Source organism: Anser brachyrhynchus (genome assembly GCF_964034855.1).
Source record: "Anser brachyrhynchus genome assembly, chromosome: 3".
NCBI classification, from domain to species: domain Eukaryota; kingdom Metazoa; phylum Chordata; class Aves; order Anseriformes; family Anatidae; genus Anser; species Anser brachyrhynchus.
In genome coordinates this window covers 20,187,334-20,209,762 of record NC_137696.1, presented here as the reverse complement: position 1 = coordinate 20,209,762, position 22,429 = coordinate 20,187,334, and the positions used below count along the sequence as shown (strand labels likewise).

General features: G+C 35.3%; 1 protein-coding gene across 32 annotated transcripts in view; it reads right to left on the bottom strand.

The window, feature by feature from the left end:
* Positions 1-22,429, bottom strand: part of NRXN1 (neurexin 1) — a 725,132-nt gene that overhangs the window by 491,890 nt on the left and 210,813 nt on the right. The window contains exon 1 of one of the 32 annotated variants that reach the window (XM_080583913.1): positions 11,193-11,286. The exons of 30 other annotated variants lie outside the window; for them this stretch is intronic. In XM_080583913.1, the coding sequence (XP_080440039.1) occupies positions 11,193-11,271 (79 nt within the window). In that variant the 5' untranslated portion in view covers positions 11,272-11,286. Of the gene's footprint in view, positions 1-11,192; positions 11,287-22,429 lie in introns of those variants that run through there. One more of the 32 variants, XM_080583914.1, reaches the window with a different exon arrangement.

Sequence of the window (22,429 nt, the reverse complement as noted above, 5' to 3'; positions counted from 1 at the left end):
TACTCTTGATACTTGTCTTAAACAGACTTTAAATATTTATTAAAATAAAGCTGACTTTAAATGATCAGTAGGTTTCTTGATCTAACCATATTTTTAAAATTGTGTAATTTATTTTCAGCCATGAATAGAAAAAAGGCCCTATCTTTGAAGGACCATTTTATACATGTGTTGTAAAAATAGGAAGATTTCTAACTACAGTAAAGTCTCATTATCAAATCTGAGAAAATCCAAGAGAACTTCTGCAAGCAGCAGGATAACCAGGACTACATTATGCATTTATAGGTTGGTTATTTTGATTTTTTTTAAGACTAACATTTTTCATGAATTCACCATTACCTACTGATCTTTATTTTTTCAGGAGCCAGTAAGTCTTTTAAATATGCACAATAAAGAGGCATCCCCACTGAGATGTTACCAATAGCCTTTTTATAGAAGCCCGCTGTAACACTGTAAAAAATGAAAGAGGATTAGCAGAGTATAAAAATAATTGGACTCTAGTGCAATATCGACATTTTAGACGAAAGATTTGCTGTCATGTCTGGGCCAAATTATCTGCTTGTAAGTTCTGCTGAAAACAGCACATTTACACCACAGATACTTCATCCTGTTATTTATGCAACAAATATGCTTAATACAGTGAGAGACAGTATGGTAGAAAATTTGACACATTTGAATTATTGTATGCATCTAGCAAAACTTCAGATCTCATCTCTCAGGTGAGGAAAAGGGTTGAAAAAAGAATATAGATAAAAAGACAATGACACTGTCAGAAACCTTGGCTCATTTTAGGAACATTAGACATCAACAAATAATTCCAATTCTTGAAGAACTTATATCTAAAATAACTGTTGAATGTATTTGGATGTTTATTATTACCATACAGGAGTGTTTTGGGGTTTTTTTTGTTTTTTTTACACTAGTTACAGACTCATGCCTGGGGTTATAAAGAAAAACCAACCATGAAATATTTATCCAAAGAACACTTACATGAAAACACAACCAAAAAATAATTTAACAAAGGAGATAATCTTAAAAGAGAGAGGGTGAGATACTCAACTGACAGTATAGTACATAACTTCCAGATTTGTCTACTCCCCTTTTTCAATAATCTGCTAAGCAATCGGCAGGAAAAATAGTCATGGAGTCTCTATCCTTGGACCAAAGGTTTTGGAAACTGACATCTGTTCTCTACAAATTTCTGTCTCCCAGCTGATAATAAAAGCTCCAAGACTGATGTGTCACTGACAGCAGAAGTCAGAGGCTGGTTCCTCCGGCACAGCTTGGACCTGACTGTTGGTCCCACACAACGACACTATTGGACTGGGGAGCAAAGAGTAGAGCTGGATTGACTACTACAACACAAAGCTCGCAAAATGCTGCGGGTTTTACAAGGACTGTAGGTATAATAAACCACTTTCATTTCACTCCGAAGAAATGAGTTGTATTTTTGTTCTTCCCTATAGCATAACCGAAATTTTACTTCAAATTACTCAAATACTAATGTTCTTACCAGCCACCTTCACTCCCTTCTGGCCATGCCTCCCCTATAATTACTGCTCAGCTGTTTAGACACACAGCCCCAGAGGCTGGCTAGGTCTTACATTTACTATGTTAAGAAAATGCCATGGTGCAGTAGCCAGAGTGACGGGATCACTATACATTCAGAAAATGTTCATACTGTAAATTCTATAAGCTAGTAATTCAGCCTTATTCTACAAGCTAGTTTTTCTTTTTTGTATTGCTGAATATGGTTTTGCTTTTCTAAAAACCTTTCTATTTTATACCACCCTGAGAAAATGTGTAAAGTACTTAATGTACATACACAAGGTATTTGATCCTGCAGAATACGTCATTCGATTTTTTTTAAAGCTATTTGATGACTGTTCTGGATACCTTCAAATTAAATTTGAAGTGTTCTTCACGCAAAACACTAGCAGTCATCACTGAAACATCAGGTTGGTCATTACATTCATAAAATTATTTAAACCTTTTTGAACTTCCAGGGAAGAAAGGGAATTATCACATTTGTCAATCAACCAAGCAATCTATATTTGTTTTCTATATTTCTCCTCAAGAATCCAACACCCTACAGATTTTCTAAGAGTTTTGATTGTAATCCCTATAGCATTCAGTTTTGGTATTAATAAGATGCGTTGTTCAAAGTATATTATAATTCCACCTATTGCTGAGGTAATATTATACCCCTGTATTCAAATAAAACAGTGTCACAGTTGTAAGTTGTTTAAAATAAGAAGCATGTTCATCTATAAAATTTTTTTCAAGTATCATTAAATAATAAATCTGCAGACTACCTCTCCACTCCTAATTCTCTTATTGCCTCCGTTTCCATTGTATTCCTAAAGTGAAACTTTAAGCACAATTTCAGAGATAATACACAATTCAGCTCCAGGATAATTTGATTTGATTACTTAAAGATTATTTGTTTGTACATTAGCCTGTAGGTACAGAAACAATATGCACTTTCAACTATTTCCATTTCATAAGTGAAAGCAAGTGATGTGCACCAATCTGCTAGCCACAAAATTATGACTGTTGGATGCATCCATGTGTAGCTCGTGTAACTCCTGTTTTGTCTTGCTATGTCCCCACATTCCAACACGGAGTTAGTAGGCAAGTTTTCCATGCTGCCATAAAAGAAACAGGCTGAGCTGAGAACACTTTTTCTGCACTCTCTCATTGATTTAGGCAAATTCACTGTCATGTGTTCTGTCCACCCCTCCCCACCACCACCATCCTGGCACAATTTTTATTTTCTTTCCATGTGTTCCACTTTTTTGATACTGTTTGTAGAACCACAACCACAGCTGAACAAGAGTTTGCACTGGCTGCTCAGAATATTTGTACTGGGTCTGGCTGGTCTGTTAACCTTCTCCACAGCAGCCCATATAGTGTTGTGCTTTGCAACTGTAGCTAGAACAGTGTTCATAGAATCATAGAATCATTTACATTGAAAAAGACCTCTAAGATCATCTAGTCCAACTGTTACCCTAGTACTGATGTCCACCACTATACCATGCTACTAAGTCCTAAATCTACAAATTTCTTGAAGACCTCCAGGGATGGTGACTCAACCACTTCCCTGTGCAGCCTATTCCTATGCCATACAAAGAAATTTCTCCTAATATCCAGCCTAAACCTCCCCTGGCGCAACTTTAGCCCATTCCCCCTTGTCTTATCACTTGGTGCCTGGAAGAGCCCCTACATCACTATATCCTCCTTCAAGATAATTATACGGTGTAAATTATGCATTATATTAAAAGCTTCCCTTTCCTCTAGGCTAAGCAACCCCAGGTTCCCTCAGCCACTCCCCATAAGACCTGTTTTCTAGAGCCCTCACTAGCTTCGTAGCCCTTCTCTGGACATGCTCGAGCACCTCGATGTCCTTCTTGTAGTGAGGGGCCCAAAACTGAACACAGTACTCAAGGTGTGGCCTCACCAGAGCAGAGGACGGGGACAATCACCTCCCTGCTCCCGCTGGCTACACTGTTCCTGACACAAGCCAGGATGCCATTGGCCTTCTTTGCCACCTGGGTACACTGCTGGCTCATTTTCAGCTGACTATTGACCAATACCCCCAGGGCTCTTTCCACTGGGCAGCTTTCCAGCCACTCTTCCCCCGGCCTTTAGCACTGGATGGGGTTGTTGTGCCCCAAGTGCAGGACCCGGCACTTAGCCTTGAACTTCACACAGTTGACCTCTGCCCATCGGTCCAGCCTATCCAGATCTCACTGCAGAGCAGATCTTATCCTTGAGCAGATCAACACTCGCGCCTAACTTAGTGTCATCTGCAAACTTACTGAGGAAAAACATCACTGATACCACACCAATGTTTTTCCTGTTGCTGAGCAGTGCTGCCACAGCAACAAGGCTGTTTTTCCAATAGCCTTTCCACCAAAAGGCGGGGTGTGGGCAAGAGATGGGAGGGGACACAGCCAGGACAGCTGACCTAAACCGACCAAAGGGATATTCCATATTATCTGACATCATACTCAGCAATAAAAGCTGTATGAGGGTGGGGGAAGAAAGAGGCAGGACTCTCGTAAGGAAAGCATTCATCTTCCCAAGCAACCACTATGTGCATTGTGGCACTGCTTCCCAAGAAATTGCTGAACATTGTTTGTTGATGGGAGGTAGAGAATAATCTTTGTTCTCCTTTTGCTTCTGTGCAGCCTTTGCTTTTTCCTTTCATCAAACTGCTCTTATTTCAAACCCACAAGGTTTTTTTGTTGCTCTTTTGCTTTGTTTTTCCCTCCATCTCATTTTCTTTTCCACTTTCCATCATGCTGAGAAGGAGTGAGAGAGTGGTTGCATGGTACTTGGCTGCCTCAGTGTTAAACCACAACAATACTATAATACAAGTAACAGAGAACTTCTGCAGAACATAACATTTTCTTCACTCTTCCTGTGTGCGCGCTATTTTTTTCCTTGTTTTTTGTTTTGTCAAGTGAATTCCTGTAACAATAAATTAGCGTTTAAATGAGTAAATCTACTTACCCTGTAACAGTAAAAAGAAGAAAAGGAAAGGGGAGAAAGGAGAAAAACAAACAAAACTACTTCTAAATATTCCACTGATATTCAGGATTTACCCTGGATTTCCAAAGTGGTTTCGAGATAGGTGGATCCTGACTTATTTCTGGTAGTATGGTAATCAACATCTAGATTTCTTTTTTTCCCCTGCAAGTGTGAAGTGCTAGTACAAAGTAATTTTGAATTTTCATTGGCTTAACTCAACCCTCAAAAGGACATGAAATCTTCCACTTAATGTCAATCAATTTTTAACCCTGGCATTATGTTTAGAAAAGTACACTTTCACTCCCCAATAAACCTGTATTAGTTTTGTAAGTATTTGCCCCGTCCCACACACATGGCACACCAGAGTAATTTTGACCAGGCATACTGAATCTCACGCATAGTCATTCCAGTCCAGTGCTCTGAGTGTTATTCTTCCTACAGTAATAGCTGACCATAGGCAATGGAATATGAACCCCCCAAATCCCAGATTCTTAAGTGGGCAGACGCAGAATAATTCTCTATTTTGGCTCTTACATCTCTACAGCTTTCTCTCATTAAATGAGCTATAACTTGAGTAGTGACCCAATTCTGGTGTATCTTTTATTTTTAGAACAAAACCAAACAGGAGCAGCTCCCAACAAAGCTAAATCTTTTTCACAGCTTTCTTAAAACACTCTGTTCATTTCTGATACACTTAAGTTTAATTCAGTCTCTTTAGATTTCCCCATGCCTTGAATGTGCACAGATGAATGCAGAAAGATTAAACATTTTCTTACTGTGACCTACAACAATTTGCTGAAACATTAATTATTATGTTAATTCAAGCATTGGTCCCAATTGGTTTATTATATTGCAGAAGCTAATACAATCTACTCTGAAGTGAGATGTGGGCATTAGTTGCCTCTCTGTATTTTGTCTACAAATATTTAGACAAAGTAACTAAGGGATAGGCACTAAAACAAATATTCTTAAAGCTAATCTTAATTTTGGGGCATTATCTTCAAGTAGATATATAGCTCCTCAGAAAAAATACCGAAAAGACAGTTGCTTGTAGGAGCAAAAGATTGTGACTTGACCAAACGTCATCACCTCAAAGTCTAGCCTTTTGAAGCAAGACTGGTATTTATCTTTCTTCATTTTACTAGTCAGAACTCCATATTTTATGCAGACATACCACATAGGATGACATTTGAGAAACAATCCATTTTTCCCACTGCAATACATGACTGGGTATTGTCTATGTTGTATTAGGAATCAGAACAAAAACAGCTAACTCCAAAAGCAATACTGCATTTGCAATAAATATGGCTCATTATTAAAGAGAAGAAATTTCCCAAGTCTTGATGATGTAAAGGACCAGCATTAAAAGAAACATCAGAAATTGAAAATTAAGGCTTGGTCTTTTTTCTAACACACAGTGCAATTGTTTCTGATCAGCTATGCAGTACATTAAATTGCTAGTCACACTTATCACTTATCTAGGGAAAAAAAAAGCCACCTTACTAAAATTTGTTATCATTTTCCTTTGCAAAGCAACACAACTATTCACCAAAATAAAACTCAAATTTTAGAGTTAGAAGAGAGAAAAAGCAACAAACCTCAACGGTATGAACTTGTCAGACCCTGGTAAAACCTGTCTAACTTTGCCGAGTACATAAACCTTTTCTTAAAGGATGGAATTGGAATTAGCTTATATAGTCTTACTTCTCTTTGGTTAATATATATGAGCATTTTCTATTAAAATATCAGAAAAGTACCTGTGTTGTAATTAGGAGCAACATGACTTCTATCAAGTGAAAATTAAAAAATAAATGTTTAGAATAATACAGGCAAGTAGGAATTAATGCAAGCTTTCAGGTTTTACACTGTCAAGTAAACCAGAGATTCTGTCCTATGCTCATTTTTGATTGTTCATATTAATTGCTTACTACCATACTGGCTTGATAACCATCGCAAAGACAGTTTCATAATTACCAGATATAAATCTTTACGTTCTTAAGAGAAAAAAAAATATATATATATATATATAAAGGAACTATTTTATCAATATTTACTGAAGTTGATACAAATAAATTGGGGTAAAAGCTTTCAAGCTGAGAAGGCTTTGAAGACTATGGATAGCTCAAATATATTTTTATATTATTTCTAAGCAATGTGGCCACAATATTTGTTTCCTGCATTACTTCTAACATTTCTCCAACAGCAAGGCCACCATTCAAAGGATACTTATAGATTTCTTTCTCTACTCAAAACTGTTGCTTGTGAATCTATCCAGGATAGAGGCAGCATATGCCTCACATGAGAACAGACTTATAAGTACAAACACTGGGACATTTTAAAACTTTAAGATCTGATCACACTACAAGGATCATCTTTCCAACTTACAGAACCTTTACAGTTTAATTTATGACATAAATGCAATGTAATTCCTATGTCCAAGTTTATAACCTGGGAAACATTTCCTAAGAAAGCATTTTAATTAAGTTGCTTCCTCCCTTCCCATTTCAGCAATTTTTTTTAGGTACTTAAATAGCAAAATCCAAAGCATTTTAAAATACAAGTTTATCTGGTGTAACTTCTTCAAAAAAAAAAAAACATACAAACATTTTCTTCATAGAGCAAAAAAATTTTTGAAGCTTTCTCCACAGCTAGAGAGAGTTCAAAGTTGCCATGGTAACTGAACAAAAAGTCTCTAAGGACTTCCTACCACAGACCTTTACAAGGTGCAGGCTGTAAGAGGTAGTGAAAAACATTTTATTGATAATTTAAACATACAGAACTAGCAAGTTGTGTTGATTTTTATAGAGAAGTATTAATATTATACTTGGTTATTTTTGCAGTAAGGTGCACCATACAAAGGCTCACTAAGGTCTGTTACACCAAGTTATATAAACATGCAATACTATATTTTCCAGTATTCTGATACGAAACCTGTTATATTAAATTTTCTCAGTTAAATATTTTGTTGTGGTGGAAAAGATAATTTAATCAAAGTATCCATTACACTATAGATCAAAATACTCAACTGACTTTTTTCTTTTGAAGGTCTTAATGCAGCAAGTCAATAAAATAACCGGTACAGCATTAATTGTGTGAGAAAATACAGGACTGTCTTAAAGTTGCTGCATGTCTCCCAATATTTAGATTATAAAGATAGTAGATAATCAACCACAATTACTTGCTGATTAGAAACCAACACATACAATTTTGAAAAAAGAATGGTTCAAGTAAGACCATTTGTATAATACTTTTCAGTGTAAACTGTGCCTAGAATAGAGAGAGGAATGCAAAGTAAATTTTACTCAGTAAAACTACTGTTCAAAAATAATCATCTTGGCAATAACAAATAATAAATTTTGGATCATATATTCACAGAAAACTCAGTGGACTTCTTGTCCCTTCTGAACTGTATTGTCTCAAATACATAAATACATATCTATAATTTGATCATGTAAGATGTACTAATGTATTAGTACATTTCTATTTTAGATACAATCTATTTCAAATAATTCAGTGTGACAGTGTTACTCACATACTTCTCAGAGACAGACCCCAAACTTTCATTAGCATTCCCAGGGGGTTGCCATCCTATCCAGGGAATTGTCAAATAAAGCATAATTAACATCTTAATGAACCAGATTTTAACCATTGCTCATAGTTGATACTGCATTATTCTACTCTATTCAGGTCAGCAGTTGAGCAATTCAACCTGCAGAAAGCAGGACAGAAAGGAATTTGTTCACACACCCCTAAGTTTACTGTCAAAAGTTACTAAGCCTTTAACCAACAAAGAAGGAATAAACTACCTTCCTCAGCCCTCTACTACACTACACGTACTTCTGTTTCTCTGTCTTTCTAATAACTGGATATATTTTGCTCATTCTTTTCCAAAAGTCTCAGCACAGGATGCCAAAGCTTGCAAAGCCATTCAGGAAATTTCAGTTATAAACAAGTAATTGGCTCAGAGAACAAAATCCCACACCGGCATGCTGTTATTGAGCCCTTCAAAAAAGCAAAATAATCACATACTCCTCTATGCTGTATCCTGTTAATCAATGCACTTCACATACAGGCCTTACAACTTTACTCCTTATATTAAGATATCTCTGCTAATTTGGGGTTGTATTTTAAAAGACACCTAGAATATTTTCTTAATCCCTTTAATAAAGTTGTGTAAAAATTAAAGCACATTCATTTTAGATTATATTTTATAAAATCCTTTATATTTTTTGTCCTAGTTTCAGGAATTTTAAGATTTGCACGGCAGTGGTGTCCAGCACTATAGAGACCACGACATGCAAGAACAACCACCTCAACTAAGTAAAATCCCTAAACGTATTTTTGAAACTTGCAATTAATCACCTTGTAGCATCTGTTTTAAGTATGTACACATCAATGCTGAATTTGTTTCTGGATTTATCTTCTTCCTGAGCAGAAAGATGTGAGTAATTAAGTGCTACGACATTTCAGCCATGGGATAGATGTAACACAAGCTCATGTACACCAACTTTTATGTCAATATTATGAAGATGTGACCTAGAAGATGCGTCCACCCTCTTGTTCCTCTTGTTAATGGAAGACCATTATTTTTACATTCAACTAGGTTAATTATATTAGCATATGAAGGTATGGTATGGTAATTGATCAATCCTGAAATAAAATAGTTAACCTCTGTGGACTTGAATGTTTCTTTTTACATTATATTATATATATAGTTATTATCAGAGCAGATGGGAACATACTGAGGGGAGACGTTATATGCCACAGCACATCTTGTGGTTCTGTTCCCTTAATAAACCAGACTAGGGACCTATCTGGACCTCCTAGGAACTACATATTACAGTCAACAACCCCAGATTTATTTTCTTCTTACATGGTGTGAGGGAGGACAGGAGATCATGACTAAGTCTCACACAGCATGGAGTTAAGATATGAATGAGACACACAGCCAGATCCAGTTATTGTAAAAAGTCTTCAGATCTGAAAGTTTAGGCACCAATTCCAGGTCACGTGGAGCAAAATATTTTCTGATATTTCGTACTGTTCCTCCCCCCCCAAATACTCTGAGATATCCTACATGTAGCAGAAGCACTAAACTTAAGAGCTGAATTCAGACCTGGTAATTTATTCTCAGCACTTTGCATTTCACTTAGATTTGAAAATGACAAGCTGTTGGTCCAATTTTTGTCAACATGTTTTTAATTAGTTCTGAATTTATGACAATTAAAGCTCACAGTTGTTTTTAAAACGAAGTTACTGATTTTGCCTTAATTCATTTTCATTGCTCAGCACTGCGTGCATTTTAATTCACCATGGAAATATTCCATCATCTCTGCTTTCTGCAGGAAGGGCACTACAATCAGTGCTATCATCATTTTTTTCTGTGAAACGTATTGACTTGAAAATAGACTGAAAATATAACTCTGAGGAACACTAGCTATACTCCACATTTGACTGGCTCCATCTGTGTCTCAGCTGACTCAAAGACCCCAATGTGTTCCAGGTTTTCTCAAAAAAAAAAAAAAAGTGAAACATTGTGCCATAACACAGATTTTCTATTACTTATATTTGCAGCTGCAGTTTCACTTTTAGACAAATTATGTCTATTATTCATTTTTTAGAGCCATACACAACAAAAATTTACAAACCGTAATTCACTTAAAAGATGAGAATCTACTCAACAACAGATTGGCACTTGTCAAACTTTTGGGGGGACAGGAAATGTTGAAGTGGGATTGTCATTCTTATGAAGAAATAGTTCTGGGAAATTCTTAGAACCTTAATAATAAATGGAAAAATTATCTATATTAGAAAAAAACCTTGTTCAACCTCATATGGCTCAAACACATTTCTAACTTCTCCCTTGCTTTCATTTTCCAGCAAGAAAGTCATTTTCTCTTCACAGGTCCTCTGTGAATTTTTATTGTTCACGCACCATTTCTTCCACAAATGGCTGTAGACTGATCTACACTGTTATGAGTGTCTGTAGACTACATGTCTTAATCTGAAATTGCAGCAAGATTTTCCTCCATTAGTGTGCTTTCAAAAAAAGTCTAACTGATGAAATTAATAATAAAGTATATTAACAGAGTATATTAATGACAACCTCTTTTCTACTTAAACTAATGTGTCTACTCAATAAAATAAATAAATAAATAGGTCCCAAGACCATTTCTTTTTTTTTTTTGTAACAGTTCTAATCTCAGTTTGGTTGTCTGAGGGTTTCCCTCCTGCCTTTAGCCTGTTAATATTTTTTCTCTTTTAAAATAAACTTAGTATTTATACTAAGTAGTTTTACTTGCAGCAGTAAAACAATAATTGAACAGTACTCTTAAAAGAATTCAGATATTATAATTAGAAAAAAAAGAAAAAACCCACATTTTGATGATAGGTTATTGCTTTTCTAGTTTAACTATTTGTTGTGGTTTAACCCGGCAGGCTGCTAAGTATCACACAGCCATTCGCTTGCTCCTCCTTCACTTTGACTGGGATGGGAGGATGGGTGAGAGGGTCAGAAGGAAAAAAAAAAGTAAGAACTCATGGACTGAGATAAAGAGAGTTTAACAGGGAAAACAGAAACAGAACGGAAAATAATAATAATGATAATAATAATAATTTTTTAAAATATAAAACAAGTGATACATTATGTCATTGCTCACCACCTGCCAACCAATGCCCAGACAGCAGTCCCTCCAGACAGCCAGCCCTCCCAGTTTTTGTTGTCTCACAGGATTCCATATGGTATGGAATATCCCTTTGGCCACTTTGGGCCAGCTGTCCTGGTTCTTTCCCCTCCCAGCTTCTTAGGTACCCCCAGCCTCCTTACCAGCAGGGCAGCACGAGAAGCAGAAAAGTCCTTGGCTTTGTGTAAGCACTGGTCTGCAACAACTAAAACATCAATGTTATCAGCATTATTTTTCTCCTAAATACAAAACATGGCACATACCAGCCACTATGAAGAAAATTAACTCTATCCCAGCTGAAACCAGGACACTACTAAAATAAAAATATCTGTGATCTAACAGCCAATTAAAATGACAAAAGAGAAATCTGAATGACTTCCCCAGAGCCCAACCATATCTCCATGCTTTAAAAAACATTACCTTAAGTGAATACCTAACAAACTATGGTAAAAATCCAAATAGATACTAATTTAACAGTAGCATCTGTTGCTTACTTTTCACAATGCATGCTCAAGTTAGATATAAGTTATCATTTTTTGACAAGTAGATTCAATGTTATTGTTCCTTACCTACTAGTTAAAGGTTAACTACTGCTAAGAAGACTACATTTCTCAGTTACTGTATGCACTCTACCTACACTAAAATCACAGAAATCAAGAAACTTTTTCACAAGTTTGTTAACCACTTATATGTAAATGTTTGTTTGCTTTTTAATTCACCCTATTGTGCTGCTGTTCAGAGAAACAGTAGTTCCTGATCACTTATCAAAGACAACTGTTAAGTGAGCAAAGCAATGGCTAAGGTACTCCATATGGAGAAGCTGTCGTCCCAAGAGCACGGCAGTGTTTTGTTCATGCCTGTCCTGTAATCAGTGCAGTCAAGTCAGAGTAATGTGCTGGAATTCTGTTTTTCTCTTCCATGCCTTCCATCAGAGCCAGGCTCTGTAATGTGTTTGAAATGTGGATTACTTGTTCAAAGGAGGAGGCCAAGTGGAAGCTAAATAACCCTGACCTTACTAAGCCTGAAAAAAACAAACAAACAAACAACAAAATGACACCACAAAACCAACCACTACTCAGGAGGGGGAAGAAAAAAAAAGGAGAGAAAAGGATTCATAACTGGAACAGGATCTTTAATCCTCTTCAGCTGCACATTCAGTGGTCTCATAAAAAACAAAAGTTGGTAAATATATATATTTTTTTCTAAAATACATTGGGAAGGTTGCAAGATTTGGAAAGCAGTCACTAAGAAAACCATAACTGATGCAGGAAAACCTGGTAAACAGTGATCAGGACAAAGAATGAGCAGGACGTGCTTCCACATTGAATCTATACATATGGTTTTCAGCTTCGTATTCTTCTTTTATTGACTCACCTCTGAATCACAAGCTTTCTTGCATAGGTTTGGTGAATGTGAATGTAATTTAAAAACAATAAATGCACTTCCCAGTCAAAAGGTTATCATCTTAGCTCACCACCTGGACCACAGGCTCTTTTTGTAATACAGCTTCAAAAAGCAGCTGTTTGCTGCTACTGTTGAGTTCCTTGTTGTCTAAATATTCACATTGCTCGAGAGAGGTTACCATTTCTGACCTGCCCATTAAACAGCTGGCAGTACCCCATTTATTTACTCCATTGTTGATCCTTCTCTCTAGGAGGGGCTTGACATAAACAATTCCTTCAAAATTTCTTCAAATAATTCTCCTTTGCAGTAATGCACAAACAATAAAAATTGTTCATAACAAAGAATATGCTCCATGCATATTATCATAAGGTGGTAAGTTTACAAGGTGCTGTGTCACAGGATACTGCAATATCAGTCTTTGCTTTCCAGCTTGAATAGAATTGTTAGGCCTATTATGTACCAGTGTAATGCCAGAATGTTTTGTGATAATGAAGTCACAAAACTTGAGGGCAAAATTAATCTGAATTCAGGCTTCTTCAGCTTATGTTAGAATAAGACATTACTGTGGCATGGATAGCATTTAATACCACTTTTACTCTGTATCAAACCAGAGTTAAAAAATTTAAAGGAGGCACTAACAAGCATGAAACACATTATCGTCCTTGTTACTGGGAGGTAACACTACTGCACTGCTATAGGCTGGCAGGAGTTGTCACTTCCACTTGCCATTGCTTCCAGTTACTCTGGTCTGATGAGACATGGTGCAAGATCACTTGTCACATCTCCTGAATTGCAATACTAATGCAAGTGATTTATTTAATGCAGAAATAGTTTCATAGGGAAATTTGTATATATGAGAATTTATTTTCTTGAAGGGTAAGGAGGAGGAGCAGACCAGACACATGTCTGATGCTGGCAGGTTTTTCTTAAACAACATGATACTGGGATGGTTTAGTTTGGATTCTCTACCTGATGCTCTCTTATTTGTTAAGTTCCACTTTGGTAATTGTATTACTCAAGCTGGTTGCTTGTATTTGTTTAGGTGTTTGAATTAGGGACACATTTTGGAAACTGCAGGGAAATCAGGGAAACTTTACTTATAGTTGTGTTACAACTATGCTACAACTAAAGTTTTGCATTTTTTAATTGACATGTTGAAGAATTTTACATAATTTTTGAAATGTAAAAAAAAAAAGATTTTTTCTTAAAATACTCTCTATAAAGTTAAGTGTAACAGCATTTTTTAATAATGTAAAAATTTTGCATTCTTCTAGAATCTGGTAAAAGTGCAGGTAGTTCAGTTGACCAGTATCCTGATGGTCAGCTTAGCTGAATTCTACCACATCAACGTTTCCATCTTTCATATGCAGTGGCAAACTTGGTTTATTGTGGTTGCTGTAAAGAGTTCTCCTGCTAAAACTGAAATCCACTTTTCCAGATCAAATTAAAGAACTACCTAGTTGTCATTTTATTAGATGTGATTCACCACCTTTGAAAGAACTACATACATTTCACCAGCAGAAAACACAGCTTTAAACATTGTCTTACAATGCAACAGCATTACTTGATCTAAAAGACAATGTTGTAAGATGTCTGAGATATATTAGCTCAAAACGCTTTAGATGACCAGAGATTAACTGGCTAACAATACCATGATGAATGTTGTGACAATTTTGTGAGCTGTGACTTTGGCCTAAATCCTCAGTGTATTTGTCTGGCTTTAGCAGAACCATACTGGAAACTACAAAGGGATCTGGAAAGTTTTAAATACTTATGGATGTTTTAGCTATCTAAAGGTGATTCAGGCTAAGAGATTTGACCTGAAGAACCAATGATTAAAAAATAAAAAGTGTTAAGTGCAAAGATACTAATGCATGCAAACTTCCCATTTAACCTACTGACATCAGAAACATTTTCTCTTTCATCTCATACTTACACACCCTGTACGGTAAATGCTGTGCTGGCTCATGAATTTGCATTTGCAGATTTCTTGTACATGAAAGCTTCTTTACAAGAATATTTTTTATTCCCTGTCATCACCAACATTCTTCCTACATGCATGTTATAATCACATAATACATAGTCTCTAGAATTAACCATGGAAGAAAATTAACTCTTTGAAAGTGGAATGTGCTGTGAATCTCTGAAATCATGGCACACCTAACAAACATGCCAACAGCATCATGTTATCTTTAACAGAACAATGGATTTGCATTCTCCACGTGATAGTGCCAAGTTATCTTTGATACTTCACTCATTCATCTAATTATTCTTCAGACAAGCTCTTGCTTGCTTTAAGATATTCCAATTAACACTTAGCAGCTCCTAGATACCTGTGAACAGTATGCATGAGCTGCAAGTTCTCTAGAGAAATAGCCAAGAACCTGATCTCTTCTGCTTTCAGATTTTACTGCAAAATGTGGAACGATATTATTGCTAGTATCAGATTGATGCACTATCTGTAACATGAGAATATGCTGAAATTACATTGAGATTTTAGAATGGCTGAGAATGGACTGACAGTAACACACCACTATTGTGGTACCTATTGTAGTAGATACATTCAAAGTTTGATCATTGGAATGGTAAAGTATTAGCATATATAAGAGACAAACATTTCATTTGCTTAAAATACTTATACGATTATTCAGCAACGTGAATCCAGTTAGCACAATAAAACAATATTCTTTGTGAAATATTTGCTATGGAACAAATATTTTAGCACTCACGGTCCCAATGTTTTTATGGATTTTTGGGACTGGTGCCTGAAGCTGTGCAAACTATTTTGCTGTTTGCCACAAGTTACTTACTTTTGCTTTTTATTTAAAAGCCACTTGAATATAAATAAAAAAATAATAAAAATGACAACAACAACATTCTCCGAAGGTTATACATTCACTTTCAATATCCTACATTTCTGAGGGCACACATGGTACCCAAGAAACATTCACCATCCCCATCTACTGTGATTAACTTTTGCAAAACTAAAGTCAAGTTAGTACTTTGGCTTCGGTTTCTTGTCCATGAACTATTTCATTTACGATTTTAAACAGCCTTTGATTCACTGAGTAAACTCTGCATTATAATTAATAGCCGCTAATGATGCACAACTGTGCACATTCTATATCCCCATATCCCCAGTGATATTAAATACTTCAGTCACCAGATTTGAAAAGCAACTTTTTTTTTTTTTTTTTTGGTAATTGAACCTCAGCTCAACAAACAGGAATGGTGATTACTCAACATTGTTTATCTTTGGGAACTTCACAGAACAAGAGCAATTCTTACAGTTGTAAGAATTTCAGACAATCTGACAAGTTCAGACACTCAATCTGACTTCCTTCTTTCCTAGAAAGTTTAAGCATATTTGCTCAATTTCTACCCCACTTGGTGTGAAGATGGAAGTCTGAGGGTTCAGTAAATTCTAAATACTTAAAAATCTTTCACCCAGTTGAAACAGATGAGTGGAAGCTGAAAGAACACTTAAATGGTCAAGAATAAAGTATCTTGGTATCTCAGTGTTTGAGTGGAAGGAGAGAAGATATTAATTTATTTATTAGACTGGACTTAAATAAAACAGCAATTAAAATGTTAACACTGTCTAGGTTTTACATAGGAATATAAAACTTGCTGTTGTAAGCAAGTGTTGAAAAAATGATCGCCACAGCTGTGCTGCAGTTCTCACTCCCCAGAAAATAAAGCTTTGCTCCCCAGATGATTCCTTTAAATTTTCAGTGACCCTTGCCATACAGATAAATTCATATAAAGCAGTCTTCATAGTAAAGAGGAATTTATACTGATTACTGTAGCTGTAAGAACAGATCCTAAAAATCTCTGTAATACTGTGATACAAAGTGGCAGCTAAAGATCCTAGCTTGTTCATGAAGACACACATAGTGCCCTAGCTTTTTTCCAGCACTGACATTTAATATTGTATTTATGTAAGATAACTGTAGTACCCTTACCTCCAGTCACTCTTCTAGTCTTAATAACAGTAATGATTTACTGTTTGTGCTGCTCACGTTCCAGTCACATTACAACGTGTAGCACAGGAACCAGCTGTAGGGGTTCAGCCCAAGGGTCTGTCTTTCCTGAGATCTAACTGAGGCTTTCCCAGACATCCCAGGAAGATAACAGGGCACATAGTGGATACTTCTGTGTTTGTATTCTCACAGCCTTCCAAATAATTTAAGTACAGGGAATTTTTAAGTTTATGGCCTTTTAGGCTCTCTCAGTTGAAATGTAGTTGCATGAGCAGCTACAGTTGTTCCAAAATCTCCTGAAGTTTACACAGCTCCCTGCATCAACAAAGCCCTTCAGCAAGGAGCTCTACAAAACTGCTGACACATGAAGAACTAGCTCTTTTTGTTTGTCCTGAAGCACCAATTCAACACGTGTTGTTGTTTTGTTTTGTTTTGTATTGGAAGAGAGTGAACAGATAATCCTAATTAACCCTCTACATACAATTCATGATTTTGTATCATTGCATTCCTTCTTCCCTAGTCATCACCTTTTCAAGCCTGAGAACCATCCTTTACATCTCACATGGAAGCCAAAAAAAGTTATCCTTTTTAAAATTAATGGAAGCGGCCTCACTACAAGTAAGTAACAATAACAGGAAAAGGTTATTTACTGTGTCAAAACTGATCTACATAATCACAGCATATATACAGCTTTCTCTAAGACTCCCAAGTAACTTTTACAAGGAAAAAAAAAAATCTGGGAAAGCCCACCAATTTCCAGGGGGAAAACAGAAATAGTTTTTCAAAAATGTAGAATTTTAATTGTTTCAAATTATAATTAAAAGTATTTGAAATTGTCTGAAAAATTGTTGAAGAAATGCACTATACTCTGGTTTCTAGGTTGTGGATTTTTTTTTTCCCCATTACATTTCAAGATTTTCAGCTACATCAGGAATAAAACAGCAGGGAAGAGCTTCTCCAGTCTGTGTTCCCTTCGGTCCTTCCAAAGAGGAATACAGTAGAGTAATAATCCTTGACTTCAAGAATAATCCTGGTCATCACAACTCTATATAGCTACCCTCACTACATATTTTATTTGAAGTAAACAGAAAATAGGCCTGTACCACTAGTAATTCAACAGCAGAAGCAAAAAAAAAAAAAAAAAAAAAAAGAAAAAATCTGAAAAGCAAACCTAAACAGTGCATAAATGGTTTGTTGAAGAAAGTTCCTGAACACTGACTTTAAGAAGGCACAAGAGAGATTAATTTAATCCACTCTCCCTAGTAGTGCACTGTTATGTTACAGGTGTGCCCTAGAAATGGGATATTTTGCTGAGGTTATAAAAATAAATAAATAAATAAAACACAGATCTTTTACCTCCAATGTGCGACTGTAATCAGAAAGTGATTTTGTCTTAATGTTTGCAAAACTTAGCTTTTTTATTTAGTGAATTATCTTCAGCAACAGTTCCATGCAGACCTGAAAATACCTTCCCATTACAAACTTATTCAAGAATAAAATTTCTGTGAAATAAAGTAGTTGAATACTGATGACATAATTGATCTCCAACTTGAAATCACCTGAATACACTAGACCCCAAAAGGTTCAAACTTAACAAAAATAAAGCAAGGCTAGGAAAAACACATTTCTCTTTCTAAAGAGAATGTCTCCTGAGGATGACAACATAAGGTTCACAGTTATTGCCTTTAAGAGGTGTTATGAAGTTAAACTACAATATAATTATTGATTTTAATTTTAAATTTTTAAGTTAAAAATATGAAGAATCAGAGAAGTTCCCCCCAGTAATATTTTGTAATAAGAAAATGCTTGGTGAAGTGTTCAGTATATGAACTTACACTCACAACCAGCACTAATTTAATATTTATTCAACACCCACATTTGCAAGCAAGAACTTTGTGTCTCCATGATGCTTTACTACTTTCATATAACTGAAGTATTTGCTTTATTACTTTTATATAACTGAAGTATTTAAGATTAACCATTACCAAAATCATATCCTCTCATTTAATATTAAATAACCACTACAAAAACTTGTAAGCTTCTCAGAAAAAAATAAAAAATAAAAAAGGACAAGTTGGCTTGCTGCCCACTACAGTTTCACAGCTACTTTGTATTTCAAAACATGGGCCATCATGGTTTCGTATTTTTTTCTGAACAAGTATTAAAACACCGTAAAAAGAGACCTAAAAGATTCCAAAGGGAAACAAACAAACAAAACAGGTTTTCTGGAGCACTGTATTGGGTGGGTTTTGTGTGTACATGTGGTTATTTATTTCCTTGCTTAAATCCTCAGAAGACTTTAAGATTGCATATTAAATAATGTTCTAATAAAGAAACAAACATTGCCATCTTTTGCTTCTTTGTGGCTCTTCTCTTGATGGTTACACTGATATCGAAAACTCGGGACTTCATATATAATCCCCCACACAGTCAAAAAACATCTGGAAATCCATTACTGTATGCAATGGATTAATGCACACATTTCTCATTTAATACATTTAAAGGGACTTAACATCATCGAGTTTGACCAAATATGTTACAGATGTTGCCAGCATTGCTAAGTATGCTGTCTATTTGAGGTGTCCTGGAAAACAAAAACAGCTAAGTAGTACCACGGCTTCACATACAGTTTATTTTAAACATGATGTCGATGATTCCACCAAGTGCAAGAGCTGAGTAGCAACACAGTAGTGAGTACAAACTCACTGAGTATAAACACAGCAGTACCATATTGAGCGGGACAACATGCTGCACAAACTTGAGATGATTTGGAAAGAGTTTTTGTAAAAGCTTTTGTAACCAACCTGGTAAAAACAGACCTGACCACTCAATCTTCACAAAGCCGAAGAAGGATATATTGCAGAATCCCATAATTCTCAACACCACATTCAGGAATTTTCAAATAAAGTCTATTGGCAAAATATATGGACTGTCAAATCAGAGGTACATCTTTTGCCCAGCTCTTATCTCCCCTTTGAATTTTTCGACAGAAACGATATTTTACTCTGCATAGGAGAAAAGCTTTGTAGAGGAACCTACTTAGAACTTATTTGTTGGTTAAACATTGTAGAAATAATTGTCTTGTCGCTTAATACCTTTGTTACAAGAAAATATACTGAACACAGACCACAAAGTATACATCAGCTGATAATACACACTGAACTACTTCTGCACATATCAAATTTTTTAGCCTCTTATTTTTCACCTGTGGCTAAAGAAATAAATATAACTAATAGCCTAAATTCAGCACAGATATCAATAAAAATTATGACAGAAACGATTTCTAGCTTTCATAGTTTATACAAGTATGAGTAGAGGAAAAAATAAAAGTTAAAAACGTAACAAAAAATTTATCGAATATCCCAATGTTACCAAATGCATCCTTTCCTTATGTTCTCAGTGACTCATCTTAAAATACCTAGAGAATTTGATGCCCTCAGAACTCATAGCAAAGGCTATCATCTTAACTGATCAAACATAGTCTTCACACTGGGCAAAATCATCCAAGTCACATTACCTGCTTTTGCTACAATGACTAGACACACACAATGAATGAAACACGCAACCTCTGAGTAACTGGTATCCCAACTATCATCTCTAAGCAATATGAAGTATATTGTTCCAAGTTCTAATTCAAACATTCAAAACAGCTAAAAGATAGATAAAATATACAGTTATTTTGCTGACTACACAAAGCGTATAGAATAGTTCAGTTATTTTAAGGCAGAAGCAATTCTTAAGGAATACACTATGAAATGCATTATTCCCATGAACTATCTGCACAACAGCGAGGTAGAAGAGGTGAGATGTATTTAACATTATGATTAAACCATGATGTTATTTCAATACCTTCATTTCCCAAATAAACCAAGTTCATTAGGGAACATATTAACTGATAGACAACAGCTATTTTCTTGTCTTCTTAATTCAAACTTAAAATAGCAATATTAAGCTAAACATACTAAATATTAAAAATACTAACTTTATGTTGGCAGCCAAATCAATATTAACTTCAGTCATGTGAACCTGAGGGACTCTCCCTGTTCACAACTATATGAAATCAATAGATGAATTTTTACACATATTCTGTCTACTCTCAGAGAGACATTGGAATGATCTTCATTATAATAAATTTCCAGGCTTCGACAGTTTTTCATTTTTATTTAATGTAGTCATTGATCTGCTTCTCATTTCACAATCTTGCGTCGTTTGCTGTAATGCTAGTAAAAAGTATTTTTGAATATTTAGTATTTATGTGTATTTAGTATTTATGAGTATTTAGTATTTATTTATATATATATATATACACATATATAATACGAATATAACAAGATACTAAATTGGGGCATTTTGGAATCTAAAAACAATTACAAAAATATTTGGAAATACTTCATAAAATTTCCAGCTGCCAGTGGTTCTAGGCCCTCAGAATCTTTTATTTCCCTGTTAACTTAGAACAGATTCAAAATAAAATCTTACAATCTTAAAATTAATTATAATATAGGAAAAAAAAAAAACACAACGTAATTTCTACTTAATAGATCTTCTTCATGTCTGACTACCATCAGTATTGTCCTTTTACCTAATTGTTTCCTTAATTCTTTTGCTGGTTTTGCTTTGTTACACACTGTATTGTATTATAGTACTTCATTAATAGCAGTTTTATTGCTTCAAGGTCAAAATGCAAAACGTTGTCTCTAAGAAGCTGCTCTGGAGACTTTTTTTTTTTTAATATAATGCAACTACTTCATTTTTCTTCTCAATTCCCAAGCATATTTAAAATTCTAATCAGACTGTGAAAAGCCACATCTTAATAGAATTTAGCACATGGAATAAAACTCACTCATCTAACATTATTTTGTTCTTGTTTATTTTATGGACCCTCCACAGAAATTTAACTTTGCAACCTTAGATTTGTAAGTAATAACAATGAAAGATAAGAAAATAGAGAAGGATTTATACTTTACAATGTAACTGTTCAGTGATTTAATTGAACTACTTCCAACAGCTTGCTCCCATGTCACACAGCTTGCATCATGCTTTACAGTAACACAACCCCCCAGAAGCTTTCTAGACAACTTTCTTACCCTGAAGTCAGTATCACAGTCTTCCACTATGAAAACCTGGTACAACTGTCATTATTAATATTTAGGGCAGACAGAATATTGATTGAGTTGGGCTGTCACTCTAACAAATCTAAAGAAAATATGGAAAAAAGTCTGTTCTCTAAAATCCATGACATTATTTCCATTAGCTTCAAAAGAATCAAGATATCTTTTCTGTGAATCACACTCCAACATTTTTCATACTTTCCTTTCATAAAACTGACATTCAAGCATCACTTTTAGAATATCATAGTAAGTGCCAGGCAACCTGCCACGCACCCAGGTCCCCTTCAGAACCATACCACCCCAAGTACAGTCTACTTATTTGCAAGAGCAGTTTAACATCATGGTTCAGAAATGATCTTGAATTTATGTCTACTGTTCACTTAAAGGATCTTGATAACATGCTCAAAAAAAAAACAAAACACCACTGAGTATGTTTTTGGGGAGGTGGTGGGGATAAGGTATAGTGACATGAAATATTGTGGTGCAAATACGTATTTCTCATTGTCTCATTCAGAATAACCAGATAAGAGCATGGCTAATCATGCCACGTGGGAGGCTGTTTTTGCATTTTGAGCAACATAATAAGTTCTTCAAATAAAAATTAATCTCCCTACCTATACAAATACGCATCCATCAAACTATATATCTGAAGTGAATTCAAAGACATGAATGTAAAACCCAACACTGATATCATTTAATTTTGTGACACTTCCTT